Source organism: Heteronotia binoei, chromosome 21 (genome assembly GCF_032191835.1).
Source record: "Heteronotia binoei isolate CCM8104 ecotype False Entrance Well chromosome 21, APGP_CSIRO_Hbin_v1, whole genome shotgun sequence".
Lineage (NCBI taxonomy): Eukaryota > Metazoa > Chordata > Lepidosauria > Squamata > Gekkonidae > Heteronotia > Heteronotia binoei.
Window position 1 is genome coordinate 31,579,290 of NC_083243.1, and position 24,632 is coordinate 31,603,921.

Here is a 24,632-nt window from a genome sequence, read left to right on the forward strand (position 1 = left end):
TGTGAAGCTATCTTTGCGCATCTTGAAAGCATTATCTCTTCGGAAGGTTAATCTCTCTGTATCTCTTTTTCTCCTTTAAGATTCATCTTCCAACTACATCAGACAACTTGAAACTAAAGTCAAACTTCTGGAGGACGATAATAAACTTCTTTCTCAGGTGAGTGACTTTGCCATCTGTCATGGCTGGAAATTCTACCCGTTATGGTTGCCAACATCCAGATGGAACCTGTAGATCCGCTAGAATTACAACTAATCTCCAGACCTCAGAGGTCAGTTTCCCTGGAGAAAATGGCTGCTTTGGTGGTTGAACTCTATGGCATTATACTCTGGTGAGGTCTCTCTCCTTCCCAGACTCCATCCCCCCCACTCTCCCCGCTGCACTCCAAAATATCCAGGGATTTTCCAACCTGGAGTTTTCAACTCTGCTAGCTATCAAACATATACCGTCCTTCTCTCTAAGGGGGGAAGCTGTTGTTATTGACCAAATCTACTTCATGCCACCTGAAACATACCTTTCAGCTACAATGACTTGGATGACAAAGGGGGTTAATTTTAATTATTTTAAAATGTGATTTTATCATTTTTAAAAAATTGTTGGTCATCCTAGTGACCTTTGTGAGGGCAGAAAGGTGGGAAATAACAATAACAATATGCAAATTTTCTTGCCTTCCTTAGCATACACTGAGATTTGAATTCTGGAAACGGTAGCTTTTCAAAGCAGATGTGTGCATTTATAGGTGTATACACCAACAGTTACTTCTGGACTACTGAATTTGAATCTGACGACCTGTAATTCTGGTAGTCTCTCGGTGTGAAGTACATATTGTATAGACATGCTTCAGTGTGAAGAAAATACTTTGTCCCTGTTTACAGAAAAGCTTGTAGCCAACTCTGGGTATGACTTAAAGGAATGCAAGTATGAAAATTCACAGTACCAAAATATAGAACAAAGTAGGAGTCCAGTAGCAACTTTAAGACCAACAAAGTTTTATTCAGAATGTAAGCTTTTGTATGCATGCATACTTCTTCAGACACGGAATGAGGTACAGTGAGCAAAGCTACATATAGCTGGTGGGCAGTGGTTAAGAACGCAAAGTGGTGCTGTTAGAATAGTGACATTAACTTTGCACCACTTTGCGTTCTTAACCACTGCCTACCAGCTATTTGTAGCTTTGCTCACTGTACCTCATTTATTGTCTGAAGAAGTATGCATGCATATGAAAGCTTACATTCTGAATAAAACGTTGTTGGTCTTAAGGCTGCTATTGGACTCCTACTTTGTTCTGTTGCTTCAGACCAGCATGGCTCCCACCTGGATATAATACCAAAATATATACAAGTTCTGGAACTGGTACTATATCTCTACAGTTGAGCCACTGAAGGTAAGAGCATAGGTCTATCAAGATCTGTATTGTCTACTCTGACTGACAGCAGCTCTAAAGGGTTGCAAACATCACTGCTTGCCTTGGACATTCTGCATGTCAGACAGATGGTTTTGTCATAGAACCTCAACCCCATTCAGCAATTGCTCTTGATCACAACCACAACTCCATTCAGCAATTGCTCTTGATCTCCCAGTCATGAACAGGACATTTTGTTACTTATTTTCCCAGACTTTTTAAAATTACAGAGTAAACTGGACTTTCCTCATACACTATTTTCCTGCCAAGAATCACCATCCCCATTCTGCTTTCACCACTGCTGGTAAAACACGAGCAGCTGTAAATTTCCCCTAGCTCAGATAAAAACAGCTTTGGGGATGAGTGTTCTTTTGACAAGAGGAGAATGAATTTAATGGCCTTTTTTCTTTCCCCATATATGATGTTGTCTTTAGTAAGTCTGTCATCATCTGTATTGTCTACTCTGACTGGCAGCTGCTTTCCAGGATTCCAAGGCTTTCACATCACCCACTATCTGGTACTTTTAAAATTGGAAGTATCAGGGATTAACCCTTTGTTTGTAAAGCAGGTGCACTGTCACTGAGCCATGGCCACACCCCCAAGGGTGGTCTCCCCCTTTAAAGTCTCAGTCATTTGAGCTTCAGTGTATGGCAGTGTACCTTTGTACAGGATTTCATAGACTTGAAAAAAGGGGCTCACATCTGTTGTGTGGTCAGTTTAAGATCCGTTTTCTTCCAGTCATGCTGTAAGAATAATCCACATTCTCTCTCTAAAGTGGAGAACATCTTGCTAAGGGATTCCCACCATCCCATCAGGGAGACAGGAACTAGATTTTTCCTCTTCCTGTCTACCATGGGAATCACTTGCCTCTTCAGTTCTGTTCCTGCCTCAACAGGGAGAGCAGTTCTTTAGTAGGCGATTGCCTTCTATTGAGCCATTATATTCCTCTCCCTTTCTTTCCTACTACTACTTACCTTCTACTAATCTTTTTTTTCTCTACCCCTAATATCTTCTTAATCTAGGGGTCCCAACCCCCCCGCTCTACCGGGGGACCCCAGGTTTCTGAGCCTCTTCCCCCGCTCCCCCCAAAAACGGAAGCGGGGGGAGAAGCAGCGTCCTCCTGCTGCTGCTGGCGGCGTCGGGGAGGATGCTGGGGGTGAACAGCATCACCAGCGGGGGTTGAGGGGGCGAGGCCGCCGCGCCGCTGCACTGCACGCCCAAGCGCTTGCATCCGAGCAGCGCCCCCTGGGCATGCAGCCAGCAATGCGCCCTCACCCTGCGCGCCCCTGCTCGGCTCACCCGCTACGGAGGCTCCAGCTCCGCTCCCGACCGCTCAGGCTCCAGCGCGGAATGCGGCCCAGCCAGGTGACAAAGGCAGGCAATTGGGTCCCCGCTCGGCCCGCCCACGGCCGCCTCTTCCTCCTCCTTTTCGCGCCTTCCCCGCCGGCCCGTGCCAAGTTCCCTTGTGCACTGCCGTGCCAAGTGCACCCTTTGCGCACTGCCCGGGGCGAGCCCCGCGTGTGCCCGGTCCGGAGCAGGTAAGACCAGCTGGGCTTTCCGGGGAGAAGGGGGACACCGGGCCTGGCTGGAGGCGGCCGCCAGCTAGCGATAGGTCTGCCCGGGCCACGTGGGGGGTGGACTGGGGCTGGGCGCCTGGCGCGTAAACAGAGCCTCGGGCAGAGGAAGAGGAGGAGGTGGCTGCAGGCTGCTGTCTCCATGCGGGGTTGCCAAGTCCCACTCAAGAAATATCAGGGGATTTGGGGTGGGGGGAGCCAGGAGCAAGGGTTTGGCAAGCACCATTAAACTCCCAAGGGAGTCCTGGCGCTCACATCTGCACGGACCTCAACGCCTTGGAAATGCCTTCCCTCCATTGGAAAGAAGGAAGCAGATAGGCGTGCGGAGAAGAGGCAGCAGCGCTCGCCACGCTCCCCGGCGCCGTTTCCCCCTCCCCCTAGCTCCACCCCAGTGTCTCCTGGCTCCACCCCCAAAGTCTCCTGGCTCCACCCCCAAAGTCCCCAGATATTTCTCGGGTTGGACTTGGCAACCCTATCTTAATCTCCTTTGACCTCTCCTTCTTAGTAGACGTAGACCTAGTTCAGAATTTGGGACTAGGGTTGCCAAGTCCAATTTAAAAAATATCTGGGGACTTTGGGGGTGGAGCCAGGAGTCTTTGGGGGCGGAGCCAGGAGACATTGGGGGCGGAGCCGAGAGCAAGGGTGTGACAAGCATAATTGAACTCCAAAGGGAGTTCTGGCCATCACATTTAAAGGGACTGCACAAATTTTTAAATGCCTTCCTTCCATAGGAAATAATGAAGGGTAGGGGCACCTTCTTTTGGGGCTCATAGAATTGGACCCCCTGGTCCAATCTTTTTGAAACTTGGGAGGTATTTTGAAGAGAGGCACTAGATGCTATACTAAAAATTTGGTGCCTCTATCTCGAAAAACAGCCCCCCCCCAGAGCCCCCGATACCCACGGATCAATTCCCCATCATTCCCTATGGGAATCGTTCATGGAGGTGCATGATGGCTCTGGGGGCGGGGCTTCCCCCGCCGGCCAGCTGGCTGGGGGAGGGGGGAAGCCTGTAAAACCAGGGGATCCCCCTCTGGGACCTGGGGATTGGGAAGCCTATTTGGGACTCAGTGAACTGTGGTGGCCATTTTGGCTGGCTACAAATACACAGCCAGGATCTCAAAAATGGTCTCTAAGGAGCCCACAAATGGTTTCTTATCCAAAGGGCAGACAGGCACTTCACTCACAGCTATTGCTGCTGAGCAGGATACTTTAGGAGCTGGCATGCTTGGGAATCGACTTGCATGAGTTACCTCTGATGAACTGGCCACTATAGTGGCTCAGAAGCATGTAAAACAAAAACAAAAACGCTGCCTTCTGTAGCCTGCCTTAGAATCAACAGCTTGCTTGAGCCTGGCAATTCTGAGTGGTGGCCATTTTGAAAAACCTATCTCAGTGGGTGGAGGCAGTGGCGGACTGGCCAGGGTGTCAGCTTGCCCGATGGCAAGTGGGCCCTTGATGAAGTGGGCCCCCTTAAGCATTAGACAATATGTTTAAAATGTTAATGACTTTTTAGTAGCTTGAAAATATAATAGAACTTCCAGTATTATTACTGTAATGCAACAAAACTTTATGTTGTATTTAGGGTTGCCAGCCTCCAGGTGGGGCCTGGGGATCTCCCACTTTTACAACTGATCTCCAGCTGGCAGAGATCAGCTCCCCTGCAGGAAATGCAATCTGTACTTAGATTTAGTATCTACTGTATACTGCCAGTAATATGTACAATAGATGTACACTGTAATTACTAAAAATATATATTTATTTTGCAAAAGCTTTAATTGCACCTTTCCCACTTACGTATTTTTTTAAAAAAATTATTTATTTCTTATAAAAATTAAATGATAGCCTTATAGTTGTGGGTGGGCCCCCAAGGTCTCCTGGCAACCAATATTTTTAGACCCAGTATGCCACTGCGTGGAGATACTATGCAGCCACTTAACACCCGTTCTGAACCCAGAGAAGATGATGCCAACTGCTTTCCAAAAAAAAATGGACACAGATTTACTTCCTTAGGAGCAAATCTTAGCAACACAGCCTACCATCTCTCTCTAGATGGATAATGTACCTGGCCCCAGGACCTTGACCATCTCCCTTGAGTTTATGAATATGATGAGGCAAATCATGAGGGAGGAGATATTTAACTGATGCTGATGATATTGGATTTATGTTCTGCCCTCCACTCCGAATCTCAAAGTCTCAGAACGGCTCACAATCTCCTTTATCTTCCTCCCCTACAACAGACACCCTGTGAGATAGGTGGGGCTAAGAGAGCTCTCACAGCAGCTGCTCCTTCAAACTCTCTCCCTTCTACTACCAAGCATGAGGTTAGCAACTACAACAAGGGCGCTCAGTGGCCAACCAAGGCAGTCCAGAAACAATCCTTTGACAGAAAAAGAAGTAGGGAGACCCACTAGGAGGGTGACGCCTTTTCAGGCCGCAACAGGGAAGACAGAGAAGAGAGGGATTCTTATCTGATGCGGAAGAAGAGGAGATTAACATACCTGAACAATCTGTTCACTTCTTTAAGCCTGAGGATCACCAATGCTTAGATGATGACCACACATCTCCTGGATCAAATCAGGCCCAGGACTAAGGAATTCTTTCCTAGATGTTCCAGATCAGAGAGTATTTCTCTTTGCTGAATTTTTGAAAGGCAATTTAAGACAGAATGGGCTAAGCCCATGGCTAATCCTGAGCTTTGTCAAAAAGTTATATGCCTTACGAGCCTTTGCAAATGAGACCTTGCAGGTTTCCCTGGTGGATACTCTTCTTGCAGTCTGTGAAGAAATCTTCTTGTCTCACTCTGAGTTTTAAAAGAGTTTTTTCCCCTCCTCTCTGGAAGTGGCAGGGAACCATTTCAATTGCCCTGCTAGATTTTATATATTAGGAGAAACACCTAAGGAATTTGGTGCTAGGAAATCTCCAGGCAATTCCTAGAGATTTCCCAGAATGCCTTCCAGGAAGGTTCCCAGGATGTATCTGTGAACTGGGCGGACAGGGTCAAGAGGGTAGAGGGAGTGATGTAAAGGCAGTGGAAACACAGGTCAGATAAAAGCCCTTGATCCAAGGAGGAAGCCTGTCTTGCTGCTGTTTTTTCAAAGGGAATAGACTTCTGAGCAATAATTGGTCATGGCAGCCATCTTTTGGCTGACTTTGCAGTCTCCCAGGTAATGGGGCATAGAAAGGAACCTTGAAACTTTTTAAGATCACTGGTGCCTGCTCTATTTTAGCATCAGTTAGGGTATGTCTAGAATAGGGAAAGAGGATTGCATTTATGACCAATTTCTTTTGAAATTCATATGCTGGTCTAGTGCTGTGCTTTAAGGATGCTTGTAAATATTTTTAATGCACTCAAGAATGCTCAGATGCACCAATAGGAGAGCCTTCAGCAGTCACTCATTTTGTTTGCAGCACACAGATTTAAGCAGAAACCAAACCATCAGTCAGGGGATCCCCCAGGGAAGCATTTTGAAGAGGGTCACTCAACCCTCGATTCAACAAGCAAATCAGCAAGCAGAACTGACACAGCAGTTCGTGATGCCAAGTCCCCAAAGGCATGACTGGTCAAGTATTCTGGTGGGGTAATGACTCACCTTTTTTGAGATGCCTCGATCAACTCTCACACAGATTCTTGGGCAATAGAGATAGTCTTGCAAGGCTACTGCATGGAGTTTGTCAGAACCCCACTGCAACGGTTTGTTTTCGCTCTCATTTCAGTTTCTTTTCATAAAGGTAAAGGTAGTCCCTTGTGAAAGCACCGAGTTGTTACTGACCCATGGGGTGATGCCACATTGAGAACCAGTTTGGTATAGTGGTTAAGTGGGGAGGAAGGTAAAGGAGATTGTGAGCCGCTCTGAGACTTTTCGGAGTGGAGGGCGGGATATAAATCCAATATCTTCTTCATCTTCTTAAGTGTGCAGACTCTTATCTGGGAGCACCGGGTTTGATTCCTCACTCCTCCACTTGCACCTGCTAGCATGGCCTTGGGTCAGCCATAGCTCTGGCAGAGGTTGTCCTTGAAAGGGCAGCTGCTGTGAGAGCCCTCTCCAGCCCCACCCACCTCACAGGGTGACTGTTGTGGGGGAGGAAGGTAAAGGAGATTGTGAGCCCCTCTGAGACTCTTCGGAGTGGAGGGCGAGATATAAATCCAATATCTTCTTCATCTTCTTAAGTGTGCAGACTCTTATCTGGGAGAACCGGGTTTGGTTCCCCTCTCCTCCACTTGCAGCTGCTGGAATGGCCTTGGGGCAGCCATAGCTATCACAGAGCTTTCCTTGAAAGGGCAGTTTCTGGGAGAGCTCTCTGCCCTACCTACCTCACAGGGTGTCTGTTGTGGGGGAGAAGGTAAAGGAGATTGTGACCGCTCTGAGACTCTGAGATTCAGAGTATAGGGCAGGGTATGAATCCAATACCTTCTTCTTCTTCATGATGTTTTCTTGGTAGACTTTTTAAATGGGGTGGTCCTCATATATGTAGGGGTAGCAAGCGTACTCACATTTTCTTTCAATCTGATTCAGGAAGCCCACAAGTTGAGTTTTTGAGCAGGACAGTGGGGGCATCCCACCATCCACATGCAGGAGAGTTTCCACATGGAAGTAGCCCAAGTTTGAATTCTGTGCAGTTTTAAACTCTGGACTTTCCTTTATTTAAACAAGGAGATGAAACAAAAAACAATGAGAAATCTGAATGGGTTCATTTGCCAAAGGAAGAGGCTTTCTAGTTTAATGTAATTATATATATATATTTTGGGGGTGGGGGAGATCCAGATCTAAAACGAAACGCCGACAAACCTACACCAGGGGCATCTCTAATAACATGAACAGCAGTTTGAAAGGAAGATCTGGAATGTTTTATTTGCATGAGACCGGCCCTCTGTCTTCTCTTCTGTTGAAAGACTACCGAGAGTGTGGAATGATGAGGTGTATTTAAAAGTCTTCCACTAACTTAATTTGGGAGAGGAGAGATGGAGACACAAAAGGGAGCTTTGACACATCACAGAACAGGTCAAATAACTTGTTTCCTGAGAGAGGTACGCACACCAGCACAGGGTCTCTATGTTTCAGACGTCTTTGTAACCAGGAACATTTTTTAAACAAAGCTTGCAGTAGGGTTTGCAGCCAGAAGATCAAATTACTGTCGATGAAATGGTATTTTGCTTCCATGTTTCGCTCCTGGAAAAATGCCAGGTAGACTTCCATAATCGCTGGTGATTTGCTAATCTCTTTAATGCTCAGGCATTGTTGGATGCTTAGGATGTCAGATTTCAGCACTCCAGGGCCTTGTCGACACAACTTATTACCGACGAGCAAGCAGCTTTCCACAAATCATTAACTGTCAGTATGCAAGAAGGATAAAAAACGCACTGGTAATCGAACCCCAGTTCAGCTGGTGGTCTTGTTAGCATCCCAGCTGCTCCAGGGAACTGTTGTCAACATTTGAAAGCAGACCAGCTAATCGAGTTTGGTGTTTTCTTTTCTACTGGGCTCTGGCCTAGCAACAGTAAAGCTCATCACAGAGAGGCAGGACTCAGGTGGAGACTAATTAGCTCCAGTTAATCAACCCGTATATTGCATTAAACTCCAAATATGGCTTCATTGGAGCAGGGCTCCTAATAACCATGGCTGTGTTCCCCCTTTCCCTCCAAATTCTAGCCAAGATAACCCAATTCCCATGCTAAAATAATAAAAATTAGAAGTCTGGAATTGAGATCATGTTGATGTGTTTACTTCAGTGGTTGGGTTATGATTCTGAAAGAAATCCCAGACACATGAAGCTGCCAGTTTGGTGTAGTGGTTAAGAGCAGCAGACTTTAATCTGGAGAACCACGTTCGATTCCCCACTGTTCCACATAAAGCCAATTTAGGTGACCTGAGGTCAGTCACAGCTCTTTCAGAGCATTCTCAGTCCCACCTACCTCACAGGATGTCTGTTGTGGGGAGAGGAAGGGAAGAAGATTGTAAACTGCTCTGAGACTCTTTCAGGTAGTTTAGAGCAGGGCATAAAACAAATTCTCCTCCTCCTCTTCCTCAAACTGGAGAGCCAGTTTGTGTAGTGGTTAAGTGTGCGGACTCTTATCTGGGAGAACTGGGTTTGATTCCCCACTCCTCCACTTGCACCTGCTAGCATGGCCTTGGGTCAGTCATAATCCTGGCAGAGGTTGTCCTTGAAAGGGCAGCTGCTGTGAGAGCCCTCTCCAGCCCCACCCACTTCACAGGGTGTCTGTTGTGGGGGAGGAAGGTGAAGGAGATTGTGAGCCGCTCTGAGACTCTTCGGAGTGGAGGGCGGGATATAAATTCAATATCTTCTTCTTCTTCCTGCTTCTTCCTTCTTCTTCCCTCCACTGCTCTGACAAGGTCTGTCCAGGCTGAGGTGTTTTTCATCACCTATGGCCAGTTCCCCACTAGTCTTGCTGCAGTCTCATGCTCTTTTCCCCCCTGGTGCTTCTGCCTGATTTTGCACATGTTGCTGCAAAGCTGTGACTTGCCCCTCCTCTTTTCCAAGTGTTCTCCGTGGCTTCAAAATCTGGTTTTCAGAGAATTCTACAGCCGTGGAGAGAACTTGGGAAAGAGGTGGGTCAAGTTGCAGCTTTGCAGCAGCGTGTGCAAAATCAGGCAGAAGCACAGCAGGAAAAAGCAGCGTGAGATTGCAGTAAGGCTAGCAGGGAATCGGCCTATATCTTGATCCTTTCTAGTGGGAGATGCCAGGGATTGAACGTGGAACATTCTGTGTGCAAAGTGGAGGTTCTTCCGTTGAACCACGGCCCCTCCCCAAATAAGTCACAGCAAATTTCAGCCTTTTGAATTATACAATGTGTAATGTTTGCAATCCCCCCCCCCCCTTTTCTAACTCTCTGTAGACCCCACCTTTCAGGCAGAGGTCCAGAGTAGGCTTCACCATGGAGTAGAAGAAGAAGAAGATGATATTGGATTTATATCCCGCCCTCCACTCCGAAGAGTCTCAGAGCGGCTTACAATCTCCTTTACCTTCCTCCCCCACAACAGACACCCTGTGAGGTGGGTGGGGCTGGAGAGGGCACTAATTTAAGCAACAGATTTGGGATATCAGCCAATTGCCCTGAGATGACCTAAATTCCAGCTACTGGAATAAATTGTACGGTTTCCATCAAAGATGCTGCTGGCCAATCCTGCTGGAAAGTTTTATGGGGAGCAGAAATCAACCATTCAGCTCTGTGATTTGTAACTTAAACTTTGTTCAAGATGGATGTTTCGTGAATTTTGATTGGATGGCAAGCTTTCCCTGGAAATGTCACTTCTGTGTTTTGTGAGCATCCAGCCAACTTCTGCACTAACAAAGTACTGAATGTAAATCTGAAATATTGGTTGTCTTTTATGGTAATAATTCCGGAGGAATAACAATAAGTCTGTGATAGCAAAATAAACAGGTTTCTTGATACTTTAAAGATGAACAAGTGTTGATTGTGCCATAAGGCCTGTGCATTCCAGCCCATGAAATCTTATGCTACAATAAAACACTTGTTAGTCTTTAAGGTGCTGCGTAACTCATTTTTATTTTTGCAAGTGTCTAGCTCACCCAAAGTAATAGGACAGTTGAAGAGGGAGTTAAGTGGGGGCTTTCTTTCAATACCCTCTCATGATAGCTTTAGGGGAAATGGCATTTTGCTTGTACTCACTGTCCCCAGCCAGGTATCTTTTCAACATCACTATCCCAAAATATCGGATAGCTTTCTCAAAAGCACGACTCAACGCTCTTTTCTCTTCGGTGCTTTTGGGACGTTACGCTGGGTCCCCATATCTGGAAAGATTGTGCCCCTGTAATTGCAATGAGGTCGAAACAACTCTCCACATCGTTTTGCGGTGTCCAAATTACAATGACTTGAGGGCAAGATTAATCTCTCCAATTCTCGGGTCCTTGGCGGGCAGGCCGGAGGATGAGCAGATTGCCTTCCTCCTGTCTGACACTCACTCTGATGTTTCAACTAAGATTGCCCGTTTCTGTTATGTTGCTCAGTCGGAAAGGAGGGAAATTGAGAATGTAAATCTTGGCTATGATTTTTAACAATATGTGTAATAGTTGGCGTAAGGAACTTTGTGTAAGAGGTGATGGGTTTGTTTTTATGATTTTGTTTCTGTTTGTATTAAGCTGGTCGGATGACCGTGAATAAAGTACTACTTGTACTCACTGGACTTTTAAGTCAGAAAAGAGCAATGCCAGTACCCTGGGAGCATGCTTCCCCATGTCACCTGGATGGCTCCAAGCTAGCCCACTGTCACCAGATCTTGGAAGCTAAGCAGGGCCAGCCTTGTTTAGTACTTGGATAGGAGACCACCAAGGAAGTTCAGAGTTGCTATGCAGAGACAGGCAATGGCAAAACACCTCTATCCCTCCCTTGCCTTAAAAACTTTGTAGGATCTCCAGAAGCCAGCTGCGACTTGACGGGACTTTCCATCATGCTTCAACATGTCCACAAAATACTGTAACAGATTTAGATTTCAAAACTGCAGAGCAATGCGCACATACACACAGGCACACATAGGAATAAGGCCTGTTGTGGAGAAAAATACAATGGGCTCTAGAAAGAGAGGCTCTGGATGAGTCTCCTCCCTACGCACCCTTGGTGTCTCTGCACCCCCAACTTTCCACCCCAACCACCTCTTCCTCTCAACTACCCCTGCATCCTTGGCACATCACTGCTCCGCCCCCCCAGCTATGACATGCAGTCACCTGCATCCTTGCTGTCTTCCTACCCACCCCACAGCTAAAAGAGATTCTTACTCCTCCCTCCATGTGTGTGTGTCCCTGTGTCTGTGGTGGCTCAAAGCCCTGAAAGAGGCCCAGAATGGAGATAAGGAAGAATACTTATGGAGTGGGGGGCATGACAGTGGTTACACAGATGCTGAAGCTCTGTTTGCAGTTAATTTTTGCTGCCTTTTCCTGTCATATTCAACCTTGTGGCATTTAGCATCAGTGTGAGCTTGTGGCTTGATCTGGGGTATTTTGCCTGACTTGGTTTTGTTATGGCATACCATAGAGTATGTCCCTCAAGGTGGTTTTTTTCTGTAGAATAATTGTTCTGACTTCAGCTTTCCATCTCTTCCCCCCCCCCCCCAGCCTCTACATAGGAAAAGGACATTCTTTCTCCACACTGGAGACCAAAGCAAGAGGGAATCGATCTCAGCTGGGTATAATGACACAGAGTCCACCCTGCAAATCAGCCATTCTCTCCAGGTGATCTTTGCCATTTGGAGATTAGTTGTAATCCTGAGTGATTTCCAGCCCTCACCATGAGATTGGCAACAATGGTTCCCCAGGAGGAGATTGTCAGTTTGGAGTCTATAGCATTGTACCTGTCTGAGGTCCCACCCCTCCTCAAACCCCACCCTCTCCAGGCTCCACCCCTCAAATCTCCAGGAAGTTCCCAACCTGGAATTGGCAACCTTATCTTCTTCTCAGCCAACCATCCTGGGGCAAGGCTGAGAGGAGGAGGGAAAGAGGGAGGAAAAACAGTAAAGGTGGAACAGCCATGCCCTTTGAGGAAACACTCCCGGCAGTGCCAGGCCTTGCCACCTATTTGCATTACAGTGGTGATAGCAGCTCCCTGGCTATTTTGGTGGCCTTCAGAGGCTGCATGTGCTGGGAGGCCATCTGTGTGGGCCACTGATGGGGCGGCAGAGCTGTGCTGCTGGCAGAGTCATGATGCCTTTCGTGAGACCACCGTAAAGCGGCAGGCCTTTCTGAGGCTGGTTGACAGAGAAGACACAGAGAAGCATTGGAGATGTGTCTGTTTCTGACGTAAGACTGTTTTGGTGGCTTGTTGAGCATCCCTGAGCTTGAGTAGGCAGGGGATTCAGCCAATGGGAGGCCAGAGGCAGTGACAGATGGTTCATGAGCCAATAGTTCATGCAACATAGTCAAACCAATGGGGATGTTCAATTTTGCCACCCCCACAAGGGAATTGTATATAAAGGATATAACTATGGATGTATTTATATCTATAAAGGATCTCTCTCTCTCTCATCTCTATCTCTATATAGAACAGAGAAGCAATGAAAACTGCTTAATGTTTCTCTGATGTTTTGTGTAGGTGTGTGTCAGGTGTGTTCCTGGCCTCATCAGGCAGACCATTCCACCAGGTAGCAGCCACAGGAGAAAATACTTGGGTAGAAAGGTGGGGTAAAAAATCTAATTTTAAAAAGCATGCCATTTTTGGCCGCATACAGCCACTTTGGTGTGGTTTTGGGAGCTTCTGTGTGCAGACTTTACCTATAGTCTCTGTATCTTCAGATAGCTATGTGAGTAAATCCTCAGTCATAGAAGCATGGAATCATAGGATCATAGAGTTGATAGTAACAAACTTATTTATGTTATAAAGGTACCAGAGAGGATGTCCTGTAATTTGCTCTAAAAATTTAAAGCTTCTAATATCTGCAAGACAGCTTTAAGGGGAGGGGTAATTTTTTTTTTTGGGGGGGGGGTTGTTTCTTTTGAAGCAAGTGCACATTTGCAATTCAGCTTCCATGGGCTTGGCTCTGCTCCCACGCTTGCCTGGGATCAGCTGTCAAAATATCAGCAGGTCTGTAGCCTCTATTCAGAGCCAGCATGCCCAGAGAATTTTCCTGGTCAGAGAGTGCCTCTACATTTATTGGAGGCCATTGACCCAGAAAACAGCCCAGATCTGCATTGAGCACTCATTTCAGTTGTGAAGCAGCAAGATGGCAAAATGGAAGGAAGTTTGTCACTGAGATCATGACACGATTTCCAACAAAAGCTTTGAGTTACTTAGTGAGAGATTTCTTGGTGCTTTTAGCAGATCTGTGGATTAAATAATGCTAGAACCGAAGCTCAGAATTAGAAGATTCCAGTTAATGAGCATTCTGTCTTTGGTATAGTCAGTTGAGCCTATCAACCATTCTCTGTAGATTTCCTCCTTAAATCTGCCAATGTTGTGGTACTGAGATCACACCATGTTACCATTTTGAATGACATTTACATTCATAGAAACACTCAAAAAAATACAATGGTGGCACCAGGGGGTAGTGTTAAAGAGGGCCAGACTAGACATAACTCTCAATTTGAGCACCTGCTCTTTGAGGAGAACATAGATGTAGAAGTGTCTTTTGTCAGGCTTTCTAACATGTGGTCTTTCTGCAACATATTACCAGAGTAGCATGGGACAGAACTAGGGTTGCCAGGTTGGATCAACATGATGGTGGGGGAGGGACTTTCTGGGAGCGTGTGGGGGGGGGGGGAGTGTGCAGCGGAAGCAACATTATGTTGGCGATGCTGTGCAGCAACGCTCTGGTATTTTGAATAAAACTTTAGTTACTGTAGAGTTTTGCCCAAAATACCATCGTGATTATGTCACTTCCATGTGATGTCATCACATCATGTTGCAGTGGGATTCCCCCATGGCAGCCAGCTGGTCTGAAAAGAGGCCCCAAAATTGGGGGATTCCCTGCTTCCAACTGGGGAATGGCATCCCTAAATCCAGGAGAGTAGCAACCATGCTACTCAGGTGGTAGATGAACTGGGCCTCAATATGAACTCAGTCTAGGTTTAGGTTCATTTCTTAGCTCAGACCTAGACATGGTGGTGGCTGTTTGCAGTATGATGCCCCACAGTTTCCTAACTGAACCCAGAAATATATGAATTGCCTCTTGTAATGCTCCCAAGGAAATGGTTTGTTAGGATACACACACACATATCCCACCTATAACAGCTATATCAGGAGTGTCGAACTCATTTGTTATGCAGGCCAGATCTGTCATAAATGAGGCCTTGTTGGGCCGAGCCATGTTAGGCTGGGCCGTATATGTACCTATTTAAGATTAGGTAGTAAAGATATAAACTTTATAAAGGACAGAGACAGCCAGTTGCTCAGGGGCCTGATAGGAGCCCTCGGGGGGGGGGGCTCATTTGGCCCCCGGGCCACATGTTTGACACCGCTGAGCTATATAGTTCCCCTATTTTAGGATTGCCAGGTCCAATTCAAGAAATATCTGGGGACTTTGGGGGTGGAGCCAGAAGCAAGGTTGTGACAAACATAATTGAACTCCAAAGGGAGTTCTGGCCATCACATTTAAAGGGACTGCACACCTTTTAAATGCCTTCCCTTTTGGAAATAATAAACGATAGGGACAGCTTCTTTTGGGGCTCATAGAATTGGATCTCCTGGTCCAATCCTTTTGAAACTTGGAGGGAGTTTTGAGGAAAGGATTCGGATGCTATGCTGCAAAATTTGGTGCATCTACCTCAAAAAACAGTCCCCCCCCCCTTCAGCCCCAGATACCCATGGATAAATTTTCCATTATACCCTATGGGCATCGGCTTCCATAGAGAATATTGAAGTGCCCAGCAGACATTTCCCTTCCCCCTCCTTGCTTTCTAATAACTCTGAAGCAGGGGGAGGGCCTCCAAACCGGGGGATCCCCTGCCCCTACCTGAGCATTGGCAACCCTACCCTGTTGTGAGATCCCTTTTCAGCCATTGGTTATGCAGCTGGTGGTGGAGGAATAGGCAGTGGCATGATACCAGTCTGCTCTAAGAATCACTATTAAGAGTTTCTGACAATGCCTAGAAAAGTGTGATGCCATGCCCAGGTTTCCTCTGGAAATGGCATAATGCTTTTGCTCTGCAGTGCCGCCACCCCTTCATGCCCTTACTGTACCTGGCAACCCTTAATGGCTACGACAAAAAAAGTTACTTTCAGTCTCACATTATAGCAGCTGACCAGCTAATCATGGCCTTGACTAGCTCTTCAAGTGGATCAGGCACTTTGTAACACTCTGTTATGAGTAGTTATCAGTGGGTTGTCTGTTTGGAATGGCATGGTAAAGAACCATTTTGGTGCTGTGGTTAAGAGCATGGACTCTAATCTGGGAGAACCGGGTTTGATTCCCCACACCTCCACATGCACCTGCTGGTGAGATCTTGAGTCAGTCACATTTCTGTCGGAGCTGTTCTCTCAAGAGCTCTCTTGACTCCACCTGCTTTACAGGGTGTCTGTTGTGGGGAGGGAAAGGGAAAGGATATTGTAAGCCATTCTTAGACTCCAAGTGAAGGGTTGGATATAAATTCAGTCTCCTCTTCTAAAAAACCCAAAAAAACACAATTGCCCAGGCTAACTTGAATGCAGCAGCTTCCTTTTCTGTTATAGCTACCATAGATAGGTTCAGTTGGGTAGCCATGCTACCATGTAGTAGCAGAACACTATTTGAGTCCAGTAGTACCTTAATTACCAACAAAATCTTCCAAAGTTTAAATTTTCATGAGACAAAGCTCACTTTGTCAGATACATATCTCGAAAAGTGAGTTTTGACTCATGAAAGCTTATAATCTGGAAAATGTTATTGATCTTAAAGGTGCTACTGGAGTAGAATTCAAACCACCACAGAGAAACTTTTAGGGTGACCCCACCACCACACCTGCAGCTGTTAACATGTGCACCACAATCAGAAATGTGAATGCTTCTCCAACTTTGTGTACCTAGTCATGTGAACTTGCTATGGGTGTATCAGGGTCCAAGGTTCAGGTATCAGCTCAACATTACCTAAAGCTACACTTGCCATGTATAGGGAGGACGTTATCTCGCTGTCCCTCTGTCACCTCCAGCAATAACCAGACAGTTTCTTCTACTATTTTATTGGTACCTGCTTGTGATTTACACTCAAATGTTTGCGCCTTTAGCCCAGAGCTCTCATTAAGTGATGAATATTACAGGGCCCCTTCCCGTCCTCCTCTGAGAGCCCTTTTCCAGTCTGTACTTATTGGCTGTGTAATGTGGCAATTATTTCCTTGAGGAGTACTGCACATATCTCCCACAAGTAACACAAAATTGCAAATCTGCCTTTATTTCCCCCAAGTCCCCTCCTGATTGTGGAGGTGGAGGTTGTTATTATTTTAACGTACGATATCAGAAGGCCAATTTGAGCAGGAGAGTGACTCATAACATGAAAAACATTTCCTACCTTCAGTCTCTGCTTAGAATCCAGTAAGGTAAGAACCCAAGGTTGCCTTACAGCTGGAACAATTCACAACTTTATATGTTTCATGGAAGAAGGAGGAGGAGGAGGAGGGAGGGAGGAAGGAAGGAATTCTGCTTTGATACAAATTCTGTAATTCTGTATGCATTGTATACTTAAAATAAATTTATTTATTTATTTATTACTTTCAATTTATATCCCGCCCTCTCCGCAAGCGGACTCAGGGCGGCTTACAACATCATAAAATACAATCAATCCAATAAAACATATAAAACCATAATTTATGTATATCAGCTTTAAAACCATTCTATGGCGCTATTTCAGTACAGTATAGGCGGTATTGAATTCTCGACTGTGATCGCCAGCATTCTGTAAGATGTCCGGTGGCAGCCCTTTTTCAAACCACAAAAGCCTGTTTAAACAATTCGGTCTTACAGGCCCTGCGGAATGCAGACAAATCCCGCAGGGCTCTTATGGCTTCTGGAAGGGTGTTCCAAAGTTCTGGTGCTGCCACCGAAAAAGCCCTGGATCTCGTCACACACAGCCTGGCTTCTTTTGGGCCAGGGGCAGACAGCAGATTTTTTGTCCCTGATCGCAGTGCTCTCTGGGGGATATATGGGGAAAGGCGGTCCCATACATGGGCAGGTCCCTGGCCATAAAGGGCTTTGAATGTTAATACCAACACCTTGAAGCGAACTCGGAACACAACAGGCAACCAGTGCAGCTCCCTCAGCACTGGCTGAATGTGCTCCCATCGCGGCAGCCCCATTAACAGCCATGCCACAGCATTCTGCACTAGTTGTAGTCTCCGGGTTAGCACCAAGGGTAGCCCCATGTAGAGAGCATTACAGTGATCTATTCTTGAGGTGACCGTGGCATGGATTACCGTCGCTAAGTCGTTGCACTCCAGGTAAGGGGCCAGCTGCCGTGCCTGCCAAAGATGAAAAAAGGCAGATCTAACAGTGGCTGCTACCTGGGCCTCCATTGTAAGGGAGGACTCAAGAAGCACGCCTAAGCTCTTGGCCTTAGGGACCGGTATCAGTGGTACCCCATCAAGGGCCGGCAGCTGGATCTCTCCTCCCGGACCGCCTCGACCCAGGTAGAGAACCTCCATCTTCGTCGGATTCAATTTCAGCCGACTCAGTCTGAGCCAAGAAGCCACGGCTTGTAGCGCCAGGTCTAGATTTTCCAGGGTACAGTCAGACTGGCCACCCATCAATAGATAGAGCTGGGTGTCATCCGCATATTGATGGCAACCCAGTCCATACCTCCTGACAATCTGGGCAAGGGAGCGCATATAGATATTAAATAGCATCGGGGATAGGACCGCTCCCTGCGGCACCCCACAACTAAGAGAGTGCCTCTGGGATGCTTCCTCCCCTATCACCACCCTTTGTCCCCAATCTTGGAGAAAGGAGGTCAGCCACTGTAAGGCAGATCCCTGAATCCCCAAATCTACCCCCCCTCCCCCATTTTATGCATGATTTACTCTGCAAAGTCAATTCCCCCTCTATTTCCCTGCATTTATTCTCGTTATGCTGATCTCAGGGAAGAACAAGGTGACATGGAGGGACTGGTTGCCAATCTCTGCAAGTCTTATTTGTGGATTCGGAAATTTTGGTGGGCATTGCTCATCTACTTTCAGATATATCTTTGCATCCAGTGGACCAGAAACTTGTCTCTTTTTAAATGGAAGCTGAGATTCTCAGGTAGTTGACTTTTACTCCTAAGGATCCCTTGACACTCATCATCAGCCTTTCAAGAATCACAGGAGATGTGGAGAAAAGTGTTGTGGTCTGTGGGATCCAACCTGTTGCTGTTGTGTTTGTCTGTAGCCATGGAAGAGAGCAAGAATTCAGTAGCATCTTAAAGCAGCTTGAGGAAAAACCACTGAAGTTGGAAGAAGAGTCTGTAGGCTATAGAAGAAGGCTTCAGCTATGCACAATGGAGTGATAGGACAAGGGCAGGATTCAACCCAGTATTAACCCCAGAGTTACTGTTTGGCTAAAATGCCACTTGGTGCTCCTTAGATAAAGGTCAAAAAGCAAATGGATGGTAATCTATGTAAATGCCATTTTGGGGTGTGACTTTTGGCCATATAACCTTTTCTTTATCAGGTGTAAACACTGAAAGTCCCACAAGGGGGAAAGAGACCTAGTCTTATCTAGTGCAGCTGTAAAAAATTCAGTGGGTGACAAAAAGGTGCCTGGTTGCGAGGGCTTGCTGCTCTGTGAGTACTCTGCTAGAAAAGAAAGGAAGAGTGAGCTTTTATGGCTGCCCCAGCCTAGCATGTGAGCTCATGGACTACAAAACCCTATTTATTGTTGTACCCTGCCAGACGCATATTTCTGCATACCTTTCCATTCTGTCTCCTGCCTTGAGGGCAGAGTTCCATTCCTTTCCCCTTTTTTCTGGAGTGGCAGAGAAAGCAGCCATTTTGGAATATTAATGGCATTGCTTGGTCTCTTGGCATCTGTGGAACACAAAACACATGGTGTCACTCATAGCATTTGCTGCTTATGCCCCATGGAGCTGCTGTGACAAATATTTTACAACTTAATTTTACATGCTGAAATCGTCAAGCAAAAAAAAAAAAAGGCCTTCATTAGTGATTTCCTGCTATTCATCAAACTTCCCTCCCCACATGCATTATCTCTCTGTTGTCAGTTATAAGTTCCAAGTTTCTGCCTCTTCCAGTCTGAACTCACAAATTGTTCTCTTAACATAGAAGAAGACTGCAGATTTATACCCCGCACTTCTCTCTGAATCAGAGTCTCAAAGTGGCTTACAATCTCCTTTATATTCTTCCTCCACAATAGACACCCTGTGAGGTGGGTGGGCTGAGAGAGCTCTCCTAGAAGCTGCCCTTTCAAGGACAGCTCTGCGAGAGCTATGGCTGACCCAAGACCATTCCAGAAGCTGCAAGTGGAAGAGTGGGGAATCAAACCTGTATCTCACAGATAAGAGTCCACATGCTTAACCACTACACCAAACACAGGGCTGTTGAGTGCTTCAGATTTGTGAGCCCAGTTTTATTTTTCATGCCACTTTTATAATAACTGATATCTGGGTGAGTCCTCCCTATTTTACCTTTATGAAACAGGAAGGGCCAGTCTTGTTAGCTGAAGTCTTTCCTTAAGTAACATCGAGATATTTATTTTACCTGTTTTTTTGAGCTGCTGTATATCCTTTCCACCATCACAAATAGTCTTTTTATTTTTTTTTAATATTAAGATTTAAAAAGGATACAAAAGGAAAGTGGGCATAGGGGAATAATGATGACATTATTCAAGGACATTCATGTTATATGCTGTTCATTGAAATATAATACGTTCTAGAATGCTACATTTCTCATCTTCTTGTTTGCAGTTTTAATATAACAATTGAAATTACCACATCATCAATTTTAAATTACCGCATCATCAGCTTTTGAATATTACTCTAGGCCTATTCTAAATATATGCTATACAGATAGAGCCTTATCATTGATTAAATTTAATTATATATACATTTCAGTATTTGTGTTAGTTCACTCATTGCTCATATTGTATTCTATAAATCTAGACTGTGCAGACTATATTTAAAAAAGAAATTATCACATGGTATCATGATTTCTGAAAAGAGCTTGAAAGGTTCTTTTGATTTTATCCGGTAAAATTCCCAGTAGCATAGTCTCGGGTTTCATCGGAAATTTTACTTTAAAAATTTCCTGAGTTTTAGCATGTATTTCTTTCCAGTATTTGTTTATCTTTTTACATGTCCACCATGTATGATAAAAGTTACCATCTACCTTTTTGCATTTCCAGAAAGTTCTTTTCTAGTTTTTATCCATTACAAACTGTCTTGACAAACAAAAGATCATTTATGTATTGTTCTTGACCCTCCAAGAGGTGGGACAACATATATGGCTCTCCTGTCATCCACTTTATCTTTTAATTTATACAACTCAGTATGTAACTCCCTTTTCTCCCCAACGGAAACCCAAGGCCTCTTAGAACACTGTTTTCCCCTCCTCCATTTTAGACTCACAGCAACAACTCTGTGAGGGAAATTAGGCTGACAGGGAGTGACTGGCCGAGGGTCACCCAACAAGCTTCCATGTTGGAGTGGAGATTTGAGCTTGGGTCTTGCAGAGACTAGTCTGACACTAGCCATTAAGCAATATTGCTTATCACAATAAAACTGTGTGATAGGTAGGGGTCCCAACCCTCCCGCCCTGGCGGGGGACCCCAGGATTTCCCCCCTCTTCCCCCGCTCCCCCCAAAAATGGAAGCGGGGGGAGAGGGGGGAAATGGCGAGCCGCCCCGTCCCGCAGCGTGCAAGGCCACCGCGCCGCTGCCGCCCCCTTCCCGTCCAGTGAGGCCGCAGGCGGCGGGCCCGCCGGCGCCCAGCAGCAGGAGGAGGCGGCGGTGGCGGAGGAGCTGTCGGCTGAGGGCCTCACTGGCTGGCGGCGTTGGCAGCACAGCCCCGCCAGCACCAGCGCGGCAGCGCCGGAAGCAGCACCTCGGCAGCGCCGGAGGCAGCTCCTCGGCCTCCGGCGTTGGCAGCACAGCCCCGCCAGCACCAGCGCGGCAGCGCCGGAGGCCGAGGAGGAGGCCCCGCGCCCCCGGCCCCGCTCTCCATGCCCGCGCCACCGCCCTGCTTCACCCAGGCTTCCAGCCTCAGGCAGGGCCGAGGGGCGGGGAGGACGAGCGGGAAGAGGAGGAAGGGACAGCTTCCTCCTCAGGCGGCGGCTGTGGCGCGGGAACCTGCGGCTGCGGCGCTTGTCACAGCCTTGATCTTGGCTCCACCCCTAACATCTCCTGGCTCCACCCCCAAAGTCTCCTGGCTCCACCCCCAAAGTTCCCAGGTATTTTTTCAATTGGACTTGGCAACCCTAGTGATAGGGTAAACTCTTGACAGGCCAAAATGGGATTAATGGCTGATTGGGATTTGAACCCAGTATTGAATATTATGTTGTTCCTATTAAAATTGGAGATGTATAACATTCTCTTATTTCCTCCTAGCTCGGTGGTCACAACAGTTCGGCGAGAAAGTTCATTAAGGTAGAGATGTCTTCTGGCACTTCTAGCATTCTGGGTATTGGGAAGCTTTGGCTGGTGAGATTGGTGATGGGCCCTTTGCTGCTTTTGTGGGTCTAACTTGCAGGTTCAAATATTGGCAGCTTCTATTTTAGATACACCCAGTTTTAAAAAAAATGCATACTGATTTATTTGACTCTCATTCTATATGGCAGGTAGATCTGTTGATAACGAAAGCTTACAATCAAAACTAACTTTTCAAAACGGATATATTTAACGTGAACCAAAGTGCATATCTCTGAAAGGAATGGTTCTCCCATTTAATTGGCCTTGATGCAAATAAGTAATTGTTGAGTCTCAAAGCTCGAGCAATTTTGGATACGAGCAGAACAATTTATGGGGCAAGAAATGGCTGCCAATGAATGGTAAATTATTCACACCAGTGATGGACACAGAGCCTCCTCTTAATAACAGCATCTTAGGTCATTACATGTTGTGCTGATATTTAATTGCTTGAAAAAGTGTACCTGCTGATGTCTTTCGTCTCAGATATGATCCTTCATTTGTCTTGTTTCTTCATGGACAATGAATTGCAGGGTCCTTGGGGGAAGGCATGTTTTTTCTTATGCTGTATGTGGGTAGATCGCCTTAGGAAAAAAAATGGTTGGCAATAAATGGAATTTTTACTTCTCTTGGAATTCCATAGAGTTTTCTGCTTTCTTTCTTTTCTTCGATTCAACCCAGTGGAGTTTTCAAGGCAACAGAAATTCAGAGGTGGTTTGCCATTGAGTGCCTCTGTATAGCAACCCTGGTGTTCCTTGGGTCCCATCCAAAAACTGATCACAGCCAACTGTTTCGCTTCCAAGATCTGATGAGATTGGGCTGGCCAGGCCTATCCAGTTCAAGGCATAAAGCATTTTCGCCCCCCTCCAGGAACCTCTTATTTACCCCCTCCCATTGCCATTGTTTTGCTTCCAGTAAATCCCAGCCCGACCCTTGAATTGGTTTGTTAGTTGCATTCATATTGCTTGCCAAGTTCTAGGCCTACATTCTTCCCACCATTCAACACAGACCCTCTTGGCTGAGGAGTTCCCAAACCTGGAGATGGCAACCCAACCCCCCACCCTGTGGGTGGCCAGGAGGTACCTGGCCATCCTATTTGGTGCCCGCCTTATTGTATTTGAATTGACAGTCCAAAATGTTTCTTTTTACTCAGTCTTTTAATGGAAGGATTCCATCTTTTAAAGTTGTTTTTATGGTCTGCTTAAGCTCGAGAATTGTTTTGCAACCCTCATTTTAGGCTGCTGAATGTTGTTTTATGGTATTTTTAGGCCTCTGGCTTTTTATGGCTTGTTTTATTATTAATAATTTCTACACTGTTGGTTCTTTGGATTGGTTTTTTCCCTTAGTGAGCTGCCTTGAACAAATTTCTGGAGAGGCAGCATATAAGTTTTCTGGAGAGGCAGCATATAAGGGTATTATTACCCTACATGTCCCATGCCTAAGGTTGTCACTCCCCCTCAGGGAGTGGGGGATCTCCCAGACCCTACCCTCTACCACCTATCAACTGGCCCGGAGGGGGTGGGGGATAGGCATAAGCTGCTGTTGCTGGAAATGTGTCAACATCACTTCTGGAGCATATCAGAAGTGATGCCATCCTGGTGACAATGGCATTGTGATGATGTCACTTCCAATGTATGCAGGAAGTGATGTCAGTGTGTCACTGGCAACAAAGCCTAGTCCTCTCTCCCTCTCCTGGTAAGTCACTGTGTTCCCTCCTAGTCAATCTTACCCATGCCAGCTTCTAAAACAGGGGTGTCAAACTCATTTGTTCTGAGGGCCAGATCTGGCATAAATGAGACCTTGTTGGGCCGTGCCATGTGTGTCTTAAAATGTAATGCCAGGTAGCAAAGATATAAACTTTATCAAGGACACTGACAAACACAATTAAATATTTTGTTTTTTAAAAACTTAAAACTTGCTTAAAAGATTAGAACTCTTGCAATATTTTGTTTAACAGTTTCTGATAACTGACACGTCTTGCTCTGAATTATTGCATCGAAATCTGGAGGTGATGTCTGTGCTGTAGTAATCTTGAGTAGGCTGTTCAGGTGTTGTTCAGGTGTGTATCTCGTAAGTTGCAAACCTACTTTTGATTTATTGACATTCATTACAGAAATCTCATGGTCAGGTCAGTGCTTTGAGCCTAAGACCCAGGGAAAAACATTAAATGGCTGGGCATTGTGAGCTTTTGTACATAAGTAGTTTCATGTGCTGGTCAGCCAATGTAGAAAATAGAGGCTATGTTCTGTATCTCCTGCATAATTGAGCAAGCCTGGCAAAGCAAGCTGTGATGCAGAAGTAAGCAAAAGAGAAAGAAGGAAGCAGATGAAAATGAGTTACTTACGGGCCTGATAGGAGTCCTCTGGGGGTCTGATCTGTCCCTCAGGCTGCACGTTTGACACCTCTGCTCTAAACAGTCTCCGGGTTTCTTTCCAATTAGTTCTGGTATGTATTGAGAATGTTGCTTTATCCTATAAAGCTTTGTTAAATAGCCGAAGGAATAAAGTAGTCAGTGCAGTTGTAAATAATGGGATGGGGGTTGTATATCACATTTTTTAAAATGGCTTCCTGGGACTTTTTCTGGTGGTGGTCTTATCCATTTGCGGGGTGCATCT

At 46.0% G+C, this 24,632-nt stretch overlaps 1 protein-coding gene across 3 annotated transcripts in view; it reads left to right on the forward strand.

Moving 5' to 3' along the window:
- CCDC85C (coiled-coil domain containing 85C) overlaps positions 1-24,632 on the forward strand; it is a 248,777-nt gene that overhangs the window by 160,835 nt on the left and 63,310 nt on the right. For 2 of the 3 annotated variants that reach the window (XM_060262781.1, XM_060262782.1), the window contains exon 2: positions 81-157. In XM_060262781.1, coding sequence (XP_060118764.1) covers positions 81-157 — 77 coding nt within the window. Of the gene's footprint in view, positions 1-80; positions 158-21,939; positions 21,979-24,632 lie in introns of all 3 variants that reach the window. The other variant, XM_060262780.1, reaches the window with a different exon arrangement.